Source organism: Argopecten irradians, chromosome 9, assembly GCF_041381155.1.
Source record: "Argopecten irradians isolate NY chromosome 9, Ai_NY, whole genome shotgun sequence".
NCBI classification, from domain to species: Eukaryota; Metazoa; Mollusca; class Bivalvia; order Pectinida; family Pectinidae; genus Argopecten; species Argopecten irradians.
The window spans coordinates 10,609,431-10,622,406 of NC_091142.1; the positions used below are offsets into that span (position 1 = coordinate 10,609,431).

General features: G+C 33.9%; 2 protein-coding genes across 2 annotated transcripts in view; one reads left to right on the forward strand and one right to left on the reverse strand.

Annotated features, from left to right (window-relative positions):
• The window catches only part of LOC138330520 (ATP-binding cassette sub-family C member 9-like), a 47,727-nt gene extending 41,073 nt beyond the window's left edge, over window positions 1-6,654 (reverse strand). The window contains exons 1-9 of the mRNA XM_069278088.1: window positions 5,668-6,654; window positions 4,828-5,007; window positions 4,328-4,384; window positions 3,590-3,856; window positions 2,891-3,046; window positions 2,310-2,465; window positions 1,615-1,749; window positions 926-1,088; window positions 551-591 (exon numbers count right to left, since the gene is read on the reverse strand). Of these exons, the coding sequence (XP_069134189.1) occupies window positions 551-591; window positions 926-1,088; window positions 1,615-1,749; window positions 2,310-2,465; window positions 2,891-3,046; window positions 3,590-3,856; window positions 4,328-4,384; window positions 4,828-5,007; window positions 5,668-6,231 (1,719 nt within the window). The 5' untranslated portion in view covers window positions 6,232-6,654. The remainder of the gene's footprint in view (window positions 1-550; window positions 592-925; window positions 1,089-1,614; window positions 1,750-2,309; window positions 2,466-2,890; window positions 3,047-3,589; window positions 3,857-4,327; window positions 4,385-4,827; window positions 5,008-5,667) is intronic.
• A 218-nt stretch (window positions 6,655-6,872) lies between these two features.
• On the forward strand, window positions 6,873-10,339 carry LOC138331416 (transcription elongation factor SPT4-like). The gene is made up of 4 exons (XM_069279017.1): window positions 6,873-7,000; window positions 7,808-7,914; window positions 8,778-8,833; window positions 9,525-10,339. The coding sequence occupies exons 1-4, from the start codon at window positions 6,929-6,931 to the stop codon at window positions 9,650-9,652; spliced, it is 363 nt and encodes a 120-aa protein (XP_069135118.1). The 5' UTR covers window positions 6,873-6,928; the 3' UTR covers window positions 9,653-10,339.
• The last annotated feature ends 2,637 nt before the right edge of the window (window positions 10,340-12,976 follow it).

A 12,976-nucleotide genomic window follows, 5' to 3' on the forward strand; every position in this document is an offset into this window, starting at 1 on the left:
TAGTATACACAAAACACACAATTAATATCTGACTTAATTGGATATTATTACAGAACTATATTTTTGGTTATTTATAATAGTATAAAACAATTTTTTTCGCATGCAACATATTTTCACATATTCTGTGAACAATTAGAATTCCCTACATAAATAATCACAAAAAAAGATTCAACAAAATGTGCAATAGAGCATTTTACCTATAAATTGTTAAATTAAATTGTCAGGAAAAAGTCATTGGGCATGAAAACACAAAATTTAGTCGTCGTCAAAATAAGTTCTTTGTAGTTTTTTCTCCCCCTAGCTTGATATTTTACAATTGCAATCATGTCGTAGTATCTGACCAACAATATTTCTGAACATTTGAAAGTTACAATTTTTTCATTTTCACTTTATATTGGATGTTTTTATAATGGATGTATAAACTCTATTTTCTTTGTGAAATCTTATTTCAGCCACTGTTATTATAAATTTGAATTTTCTTTCCTGTAAAAGTATCTGTAACATTAAAATACATGTACAGGTAAAATCACGATGTAGAATACATACTTACCAACATTGTACCAATAGCAGGAACAGCCACGCCAATAAAAGCTGCAGAAAAGATGATATGTTAATCAAACTATCACAATTATATACAACAGTTTTGACTAGAACTATAACATATTTTATCAAATCTTTACTTAACTACAAGCCTTACAATTCAATCACTTCAATTCGTGATTGATGAAATTACTGTAACTTAAATAAGTTATGTTTTATCAAAAATATTGTATGAAGAATATGTAAAATTAAATTATTTTTTAAAAAAGCTTAAATGATCTCTTTTTAGTATTACATTATAACTGACACTAAACATACTCATTTTGAAATGTGGGAGCTAAAAGATTTTAAGAAATAATAAAAAAAAAACCCTTGTCAAACTCACATAAAAGAACCCGGAATAAGGAGTTGAAATACAGGCTTCGTAATTCCTCGGTACGAGTCTCAGAGATACTCTCGGTGAACAGCGGTTCCCATGCCAACAGTTTGATGACACTTATCCCCTGTAAAACCTCGTTTGTTTTCTTTACCCTTTTATCCGCTTTGGACTGGAAAAATTAAAACACATATTTCATTGTATGTGATGAAAGACTGATGAGGGGCATTTCTAATTCAAACGTGTTTAAGAATTGAGCAAATTTGTCAATTACTGTATATGTGAACCCTCAGAAACCTTAACACCTTTGATCCCAGTGTAAAGCTTTAAGATTAAGAATTTTTCAGACTCAAATTTTATGTTCTTAGTCAATAAGTAGATATTTCCATCCAGACTGAAAGTTTCCAGACTCTCTGTGTCCAGATTATCAGGGGTCCGCTGTATAAATGTAATACATGTATATATACTTGAGCCACTAATAAACTTTAGTAAAATGTTGGAGAAGAAATGAATAAACACAATTTATGCACTGTCGCCGGGGAAGCATCATTAACAGAGATATATGAGAGCAAAAATTTGCTGGTCAGCAATCGTCAAGTCTCATGCAAGCTCGATTAGATGATCATACATCCATGGGTAGTACAGGGTATTAAAATGTTACATATACCAGGAAAATGCTGATATACACAAACACTCACCATACATTTCTTCTGCATTTTGGATAGGCCATTGCCGGTGAAGTATTGTAGAGGGGCGGCCAGTATTACCAGGGAGCCACCTATAACAGCACTCCAGCCAAGTTTGTAGTACATCAACAGGAGGGCAATTATAATCTACAACAGAAATGTTAGCAAAAAGATTTCATTATTATCAGTTTCAAAATTTATTTGGGCAATTCTTTATACAATCTGATTACAAAATCTGACTATTAAAATTGTTACCTGACCCTCTATAGAGATGTAAATGAAGTAATTTCGCCGTGGCGGAACGTTTGCATGCCTTTATTGTTGATGTCATAAACACAGGCGCGCCGGATCGACCCAAATACCGGTATTCTTTCAATACAAGTCTTTCTCACCAGAAGCTAAGTTATTTCATGCCTTTTCAGTCAAAAGTCAAAATTCTTTCCCTCGGGACCAACCCTATAAATTGTTTCCCTTGGCTTCCTATCAGATCTATCAAAACTGTTGCAGTCAATGTTTTTCACAAAATATGTTAATGAAAATCTGCATGAATTGTGAATCCATTGACAAATTCCAAAGGTCATTGATTGCATGTCTTTGATTACATTGGCAGCATAGAATTTTGTGATTGACAATATTGACAATAACCTTCATAAAAGTTTAGAAATTGAGCTTCAGTTGTACACGTACATGTGTATCAAATTATTTACCTGTAATGGACCTCCCCAGATAAAATGGATGAAGAAGAAGAGATGCATGAGAAATACTGTGTCCATGGACATATGGTTCATGATCTGACCGACGGTCATCTTTCCACTGTTGATTACCAGACTGGACAACTTTAATGCTTTACCAAATATCATGGTCTGAAACACAAATTGAAAACATGCTTAATTAATTGCTATGAATTTATTAATCAAATATCACTGGTTAACAACACCTGAAATTTCATAATGGACTGGTCTAGTCTTTGATTTAGATGTGTCTTCAAGGTTGAATGAGTAAAATCATGCTGAGTCATAGGACAGCCCCTGACCTGGCACCATGAATTCATTTCTGACCCCTACAAAGCAACCCCTATTCACTCCCCTTTTCTCTGTAACTGACTTGTGAATCTTACTGATTATTGACCTATGACCTTTCTGACCCCTTGAATCTTAATGACGTGAGACCCTACTAGGCTACTAACCTGTTAACCTTACTAACCCCTGACCCTACTGACTTGTGAACCTTAATAGACTTTTGACCTCTGAACCTTCCTGACCTTTGGTGACCTGTGAACCCTACTGACCTGTAGAGCTGCCCTCAGCCTGACGCCCTGTCTGATGACAATAAAGTGATGGTTCTGCATCAGAGTGTGTTCCAATAGTGTTCCAATAAACAAGATCACACACAGCACATAGCCATTGGAGAAAAAGCTCGACACTTCCACATACAGCAGGGTGTTCTATAGGAGAATATAATCTTAGTAATAAACAATTGATTAAAATCAAACTGTAGTACCGTATTTGACCCAATTAGTACCCCTTTAAGTGTACCTCCCCCTTTTTGAGACCTCAATTTCACTTTACTTGACTTAAATGCAGACTAAAACTATGAAAACTGTGTAGGTTTCTCTATTTCATTTCTTTTGCAAATTAATGAAAGACTTTCTTTGTGCAATAATTATGTGTAAGTTTAGTCCAAATTTGAAAATGCTCTCTAATTTTTTTTTTTTCAATTTCAAGTGTATAGGGTCAAATTTGGTATGTCTAGGTAATTTACTTTCTTCAATATAATTTTAAAACAATGATATTCTTCTGCAACAATCTTTAAAAAAGTTCATTAATTAAATGCCATTTTCATTAAATTTTATAACAATATACACTTGTAAACAATTACAGAGATATATATAAATATAAATCCAAAACATCACATAGTAAATGGTTGCAGCATAAAGAAATTATGGCTACGATATGCCAACATGTAACAATAAACAGTGAATGAATACCTTTGGCTCTGTCGGTGTAGAGAATGTGGAGTTGTCCGTTGTGTTGCTGATCCCGTATGTCTGTACAGTTGGGACACTCTTGGTAGTGTTGTTTTGGGTCTTAACTTTGTAACTGTAGTCCACAATGTGTTCTATACACCAGGGCCCCACGAATGAAAGCAGGACACCAAACAACCGCAATACCCCAGCAAACGCCAGCATAGGACCAAAGGCTCTCAAATAGCTCTTGTGGAAGGATGGTGGCATGTTTCTGCGTGATGCTTTATACTGAAATGTAATTGTCTTTTTTTATTGATCAGATTTTAACAACAACAAAGCTATAACAACTTAAATTCTGGGGGAGCAACAGATCCGCTAGTAAAAGTTAAATTTCCAAACAGGTGTCATTTCATGAGCAATGATTTCTAGATCTGTAATACATATTGATAGTGAATATAACACCAAGATGGAAAGGTCCTCAGAATTCATCGTACCGGTATATGAAAACCTGAGTGACTCACTATCTTTTCATCTCTGAATGGGAAATGAAGATCAAACATACTTCTAAGTAAAATTTGTTTTATTTATTCATAACTAACCAAAGTATGATGTATAAAATAAAAATACAAATTGGGAATAAAGTACATTTTGTTTTCTTCCTTGAAATACGATATTTCAGAGATTGCTTTATTTGGGAATGATATATATATATTCTCAGCCTATTTTATGATCAATCAGTACATGTATATTATTTCTTACCTTTTCTTCCTCAAATGAAGCATGTAACTTGGCATACTGTGCAACAGCACCTTCAGTCTGTTAATTAATTAGACACAAAAAAAAGTAATCAATTATATCATGCAATGATAATACATTATATACATGTACTACATATACATATATATATACATAATTAATTTTATACAAGGCACGAAACATAATCTGGTGATCCGTTAAAAATAATTGACAAAGATGTACTGGATTTTATACTGTAATATATTTACGAGATATAAATCTGTATCCGAGATAGAAATCTGTATCTAAGATATATATCTGTATCTGAGATATAAATCTGTATCCAAGATATAAATCTTTATCCGAGATATAAATTAAAACTTGATTTATTTAATGAAAATGAATGAAATTGTTTTTACACTATAAAAATGATAACCTGGTATTAGCTTATAATTAATAGTATGTAAAAAGTGAGAATACATGTAACAAATCTTTAAACATATCTCAGACTTATCAGCACTTACCTTTGGTAAAGGACCAAGATCCTCCATTTCTAATGGAGTTTTATATCCCTCCATTAGAGTAGTGTTAAGCCACCAAAATGTGGCTTTGGAGAGAAGGTTGACATGGTCATGTATGTACTTGGATGTTCCTAGATCCTTTGATGAATGGGCTGGTATGTACTTCTTAAAGAAAGCATATCTCTGGAAAAGAAATTATTAAAACAATAGGCATTATTGTAAATACATAATTTTATTTCAAAACAATTCAAATACATATTGTGTGTTTACATAAAAGAATTTTAAATAAACTTTTCTGTGATGATTGTAATTTTCTAGTACAATTTTGATGTATTTTGCCATAATAAGTCTGGCATATCAGTGCTTCCCCAAACACTTTATGATTGTCTATCCATTTTTTGTAGTGTACATGTGATAGCGACTAGCTACATTATAAGTAGTAAGTATATATAAAAAGCTAATATATAAATATTTGCTGTACTTTATAACGAAAAAAATTGTTTGCACAAAAGACTTACTTACTTTCTTCATTTGAAGGCACCGAGTCAAACCTACTACAAATCTAAAGGACACTTCTATTATACATGTATAGGGTATCAGTCTATAAAGTACAGACTTGAACAGCCCATTTAATTTGGTGTAATTAACTTTACTAACTTCTGTGTAATGGACACCTGTCTATAAAGGTATTACTTGGTATGTCCATTTTGGTGTCCTTTATGGACAGGTTAAACTCATTCATCCCTGAAGACACATTTGGACTCTTCTGATTCAAAGGCTAGAAGAGCTCATTATGAATTTCAAGGGGTCAATGAGTTAATTCTACATGTGAATGAAACTTACCTGCACTCTAAGAACATTCAGTTCAACTGCCAGCAGTATCAAGTACAGCAACACATCAAACCAAGTCAACCAGACTCGCAGATGAACATGAGTGACATCATTTTTATACAACGAAAATGCTTTTACAAATTTTAGGACAATAATGGACAACCAATAGCCGATCAACACCAGAAGAAATCTTGGTGAATTCCATTGCTCCACATTGTGGTAGTAAGCAATACTACCAATGGCACCTGCGAGGGCCAGGCATTGTGGAAGGAATGTGTGAACATTGACCGTATCATAGTCCATGTAGTCTGACATCACACCCTCCGCTACACCAACACCAGAACTTATAACCAGTGTTATGGTTATCAGCCATCTCAGTGAATGTCCAGGATAGTGCACCCATGTTGTTACATGAAGCTGCCCCAAAGCGGACCTATTCCAAACTATTAGGATAAACACACAAATCAGTAGAAATATTGCATGGGGTACAATGTTGAGTACGTCAACAAAACATTCATTCTGTAACACACCATTGTCTACACGTAGAGCGTCATCTCGTGATCCACAGAACCCCATGTTTATAGTCAAATCAGTGTACCATCCAAAATACTGGTATCCTCCGGAAGATGAGTCAGGATCTACATGTATATGTATATCAATCCATATTGTATATTGGGTTCTATACAGCGATGCTAGGGTGTTGATTCACATTATTCAAACAGTGGGGTTTTAGCTTGCCGTTATTTGCCCACAAAATGAATGAATCATGGCTAGATGAAACTCATCACAAAAAGATAAACATCAATGAGAAACATGAGCGTATTGTCAAATACAAGAATCGTTGATTTTAAAGTCGTGCAATCGAAATAAAAGTAAATTTCATTGCAAACGTCTAGTGAACCATTCCTCCTTCAGATTTGTCATCATTTCGCAGCAACATAACCTGAAATTGATGACTAGTTTGGTAGCACAGGTCACAGATTCACAACTGCAGTCAATATGACTGATTGACCGAACAACACCTAAATTTTATCTCTACGCGTTCCGGTATGATCACATTATAAATTATACAAATATGGTGCGATTACTATGGTCAATCGACACTGTAATTCACTTAATGATCACACTTTTATTCCTTTAATAAAACTGGTTATGAGATATAGGTTTATGTAACAAAATGATAAAACCGTAGGATTTTTTTCTTAAATATCAATGCGCCGATTTACCGGAAGTGGCATTTTCCTCCAGACGCTTTTTGTAGTTAAAAAAAAACATGTCGCTCGAAACAGTTCCAAAGGATCCTAACCGAAATCTTCGGGCCTGCTTGTTCTGTTCACTTGTTAAGGTGGGTATTCAGGAGAATATGACATCTTTACATAAACTAAATAGGTGTCATGCATGTTTATAGACAACATTATCGTTTTTCACAATTTTGGTGTTTTTCACAGGTTAATTTTGGTGTGTTTCGTTTCCTTCCTTGTTCTTTATCTCCCATACTGATATCACTGTGTATACTGTGCTAGAATGAATTTCCTTTTAACTTAGAGCGGCGGATCAGTATAAGTCGGGGATCGTAGCCAACTGGCCATTGGTTTTGAGCCCAGCGGTTTAATGTCACATTTTTTGTCGTGACCACACTTCATCGAAGAGAGTACCTATGTCCTGTGTTTGATGGTGAACACATTTGAAATGGGGATGGGGGTTAGTGTAGAAGGTTTTATAACTGAACATAGTGATGCGATCGTCGTCTACTTAACGTATCGTAACATTTTACATTCAAGACATGATTCAAACAGCACAGAAATGGGCCTGATATCAATTCAATTTTTCAAGAGTAATTAATCCTTTTTTGTTATAGAGGATTTCTAAAATTGTGAAAACAGCTAGGATATGATTACCGGTATGCGATCTCATTAATAGACAGTTATTTTTTAGGGGCCGTAAAAAAGGCCCTTCACCTAGAGAAATGTTGCTGTATTTTCCCAATTTTATGTTATTATTTTATCAATAAAGAAAAACTCTTGAAAATATACATGTTTCAAAAAAGATTCATGAATGTAGTACTAGTGTTTTCCTAATTGAGTAGGTACAGGTCCCTGATATTATTGAGTTAGAGAATCGTCGAATAGTAATGAAATTGTTTTGTTCACAGACTTTTGATCAATTTGAGCTTGATGGCTGTGACAATTGTGAGGAACATTTACACATGAAGAACAACAGAGATGCAGTTTATGATTGTACAAGTGCAAATTTTGATGGGTGTGTATGTTCTAGGCTCTTCCAAATTGCCAACCCTGTGTCTTTGTTGTCCTGTATTATAAACTAATGTTTCATTTACTGCATATTTCACAATAAAAATGAATTATGAAATTTTGAGAAATGTTTCCCTCATAATTATAAACCATGTGTCTTTAAAGCCAAATCACTGAAATTTTATTTTCTTGATTTTGCTTTAAAACAGAAAATTTTTGACACAATCATATTCATATTTAACACCTGTTTGTTAAAGATATTAAGTTATTAACTGTTTTATTATTTAGGACATAAGATAGTAATGTTTTGATGACCCCAACTTGATATTACCAGGTAAAATAATATTACATATGTATAAAAAAAAATAGTCTAGAAAAACATCTTTTTATTGCATACTTTCCTGTTTCTGTTAGGACTTTAAATTCCAATTGTGTAATTCAGTCTACCTAATGATAATTTGAAGTTGGCAAGTATTCCCATAATATTATTTATTTAATTGCTGTATTTTCCCCTTTTAAATTGGGAGTGTGACTTATGTATACAATCTAATTGACTTATATGTTTACAAAAACTAAAATCAAGAGATGATTTGTTATTAAAAAAAGTTTTGATTCATTTGTAAAAGTCAAATGTATCTTATCATTTAGTATAGTCTTATATTGAAATTATCCCAAAAACATTTTAAAAAGAAATAAAATAAATATTGAAAAAATTTACATAATTAGGTAGCAAATGTGTGTTCAATTGTAAAATGGTTTAATATTCATCCTTTGAGACACATTATTACGTCATGATTTACATGTGAAAATTGTAACTTTTACTCACCGATTTAGCAAAGTAAATAATATATGGTTATGCTCTGTTTTTAGGATGGTTGCTATGATGAGCAGTGAAGATAGTTGGGTGGCCAAGTGGCAAAGGATAGGTATGTACCTTAGGGTGATTACCCATGTACCTGCATCCTTGATACTACATGGGTTACTATCTCTATTGATATATCCTTCCCTGAAATATCATAGCAAAACTGAAGTTTCCGTCAGTGATGACAGATGAGACAGGTAGTCGATCAAACCATCCTTTGATGATCATCAAAAGAATTCAGTAATGATACACTGTGGTTGACAGTTGAAATTGGGAATCCTTGTATTTGTAATCTTCAAAGGAAGTCTTAGCAGGCCTGTGCTCGGTCAGAATATTTGTGCTGAACTGCTGTCAGTTTGGCTATGAAATATTCCAGGGTTGGATATAACGACAAATATAGTAACCCCTAAAGTATCGAGGATGATGTACCTGTAGACAAGTTAATAAATGGAGAATTGTTATTTACAACAACTCATTGTATCAGCACCCATAGGCAGAGCATTATAAATTAAGTGATCGAGTTGTCAAGTATTAAATTTTTACCATTAATCTTACTGCAATTGCTTATAAGTTTGTGTGAAATGTTGGACAATTGCAATGACAATGAAGCCTAAACATATTTTGTTTGAACCTAATTTCCACCTAGGTATGATAAAGGTTAACTTTAAAGGAGGAATTCTGCTGTTATCATTCAAATTCATAGATATGTTGTAGCATTTTCAGTGCTTTATATATTTGTAATATATATTTTGTAGGTCGTTTTGTGAAGGGTTGTTATGCTTTGTCTGTGACTGGACGTCTTCCTCCGGGTGTCGTGCGAGAGCTGAAAAGGAAAGGAATCATGTACAGGCCGCGGGATGTCAGTCAGAAACTAATGACATGAGAACAATTTTGAGATTTTAGCCTGGATGTGTGTTGTGTATGAAAACAAAACAAGTTTGGATTGTACGTAATAAGTGTTAATGTATACGAAAGATATTTCTGTATGATTTAGAGTATGCATAGCCTCATTTGTGAGAAGCATCTAGTGAATGTCAGTGAGTGTTTGTGTGAGAACTTCATTATGTGAGATAGGTCCATAAGGTATTGGTGTGAGATCATGATTTGTGAGAATCTTTATTATGAGAATAAGTGAGATTATGACTGGCTATGTTATATTTGTGTGGAATATTATTAGTATTAGAATGTTTCTGGGAGAGTGTTGTGCAAATATTTAAATTGTGTTGATAATTATGAAACTTCAAATGATCTGAGAAGCTAGTAGCTTACTAATAGAAGGTAAATTTAGTAGTTACCAGTACTTAAAATAATGCTTAATAAATTGGTGTTTTGTATATTCAGTTTTGAGAAAAAAAATAAATAATGTGAAAAGGATTCATATTTTAGGACATTGCCGAATCAAACTTCGTGTGAGTTTAATACTTCATGTAAACACATGTGCATCTAGAAAAAGTTCACTATTTTTTATTGAGCATTAATTAAACAAAAGTGTTTTGCATCAAAATATTTGGTAAAAGCTATTGTACATGAATATTATTTTGAAACAAAATAAAAGAATATATGCTCATAACGATTACTTGCTTTCATTTTATGTGAACAAAATAAATATTTGTCAAAAAATTAATAAATAAAAAAAAATGTATTAATTTAAGAATTTTCTATGAGTTATTTTGCACACAAGCTAGCACTTCATTTGATTTTGTCTACGAAATTTAATATGTCTTTAAAATTTGTATTAAATTTTATATATGGAAAGACAACCATAAAGTATTCTTAATTCTTTAGTTTATCATTTCCATACAATGTAAAAAAAGTACTAAAAATGATTATGAAAATTAGATTTCCGTGTGTGCAAGTTGACATTCTATTGGAACTAATTATCACCTTAATTCAGTTTAATTTCTTTTTCGCTTGCTATAACTGATTAAAGTACTGGACATAAATTCTGATGTAAACAACAGTTTCAAATTCAAAAGAAATTGCACCGTGCTTAAAAGAGAAAGTCTGAATTTATTATGTTGTGCAAATTAACTCAGAAATTGATTCGTAAATTAATTCCAGGTACCTTATGTTTTATTGTCTCAACAAAAAATGGATTGCTATCGTGTGGTTAGCAAGGGTAGCAAAATTTGTGTATAAAATCTAAAATGTTTCTTCAGATATCACAAATTAAGTCTAGATAAGCAGTGAAATACATGCATCATCAGTTTACATAGTCTACAAACTGATAGCTTAAATGTTTGTTACAAGCTTAGATGTACTAGTTTATCACTGCTAAAATTAGAACAAATTCAAATTCATCAAAATGAAACTGATAGTCACATTGTCAGTATGTCATTGTTCATTCATTGGTCATTTTCTAATCAAGATCAAGATCTATGTAATAAAGGGTAGAGACCTTTTTGACCTCTGTTAACATAGTCATAAGATGCGTGAGATTTTAAAAGAAGTAATTTTTGTGTCTACTGTATAGGTTTGAATATGTCGGTGGCGTCCGGGAAAATGTTTCCGTGTCATAACTTTAGTACTTATTGTCCAATTTCAACCAAATTTGGTGTATTGCTCTTATATCATTGAGATCTTGGATGGTTTCAATACTGGTCAAAATCTGTCAATATTTGCAAAAGTTACGGGACTTAAAAATTGTCAAAACGGATCATTCCTTGGATTCAACTCTACATTACTGATTTCCAAATTTTTAGGTCATCTGACCGAAGGTCAGGATGACCTATTGTCATCGTGTTTTGTCCGTCGTCGTGCGCCGTCTGCCGTGCGCCGTGCGCCGTGCGCCGTCCGCCGTCCGCCGTGCGTCGTGCGTAAGACTATTTATACAAAAGCCTACTCCTCCTTCATCCTTGGATGAATTTCATCCATATTTGGTTTGAAACATCATTGGGGAAGGACAATCATATTTTATATAAAAGAGCCTGGTCCGACCCCTAGGGGGCTGAGGGGTGGGGCCCCAAAAGGGCAAATTTTCTTAATTTAAGCTTTAAAATCCTACTCCTCCTTCATCCTTGGGTTGATTTCATCCATATTTGGTGTGAAGCTTCATTAGGGAAGGAGAATTATATTTTATATAAATGAGCTTGGTCTGACCCCTAGGGTCAGAGGGGCGGGGCCCAAAAAGGGCAAATTTTCTTAATTTTAGCTCTAAAATCCTACTCCTTCTTCATCCTTGGATGGATTTCATCTATATTTAGTGTGAAACATTATTTGGGGAAAGGCAATCATATTTTATATAAATGAGCCTGGTCCGACCCCTAGGGGCTGAGGGGTGGAGCCCCGAAATGGGCAAATTTTCTTAATTTTAGCTTTAAAATCCTACTCCTCCTTCATCCTTGGATGGATTTCATCCATATTTGGTTTGAAACATCATTTGGGAAGGACAATCATATTTTATATAAAAGAGCCTGGTCCGACCCCTAGTGGCTGAGAGGTGGGGCCCCAAAAGGCAAATGTTCTTAATTTAAGATTTAAAATCCTACTCCTCCTTCATCCTTGGGTTGATTTCATCAATATTTGGTGTGAAGCTTCATTAGGGAAGGACAATTATATTTTATATAAATGAGCTTGGTCCGACCCCTAGGGTCAGAGGGGCGGGGCCCCAAAAGGGCAAATTTTCTTAATTTTAGCTCTTAAATCCTACTCCTTCTTCATCCTTGGATGGATTTCACCTATATTTAGTGTGTGAAACATTATTTGGGAAGGGTTATCATATTTTATATAAATGAGCCTGGTCCGACACCTAGGGGCTGAGGGGTGGGGCCCCAAAAAGGCAAATTTTCTTAATTTTAGCTTTGAAATCCTACTACTCCTTCATGCTTGGATTGATTTCATCCATATTTGGTGTGAAACATCATTGGGGACGGACAATCATATATTTTATATAAATGAGCGTGGTCCAACCCCTAGGGGCTGAGGGGTGGGGCCCCCCAAAGGGCATATTTGCTTAAGTTAGCTTTAAAATCCTACTCCTCCTTCATCCTTGGATGGATTTCATCTATATTTAGTGTAAAACATTATTGCGGAAGGATAATCATATTTGATGTAAATGCATGAGCATGGTCCAACCCCTAGGGGCTGAGGGTGGGGCCCCAAATGGGCAAATTTTCTTAATTTTAGCTTTAAAATCCTACTCCTCCTCCATCCTTGGATGAATTTTATCTATATTTGGTGTGAAACATCATTGTGGAAACACAATTAT

Bases quoted from the DNA above. Each gene is read 5' to 3' on its own strand.
- LOC138331416 (XM_069279017.1), top strand. From the start codon at position 6,929: ATGTCGCTCGAAACAGTTCCAAAGGATCCTAACCGAAATCTTCGGGCC. The intron at 7,001-7,807 runs GTGGGTATTCAG...TTTTGTTCACAG, and splicing joins TGTTCTGTTCACTTGTTAAG to ACTTTTGATCAATTTGAGCT. The intron at 7,915-8,777 runs GTGTGTATGTTC...CTCTGTTTTTAG, and splicing joins ACAAGTGCAAATTTTGATGG to GATGGTTGCTATGATGAGCA.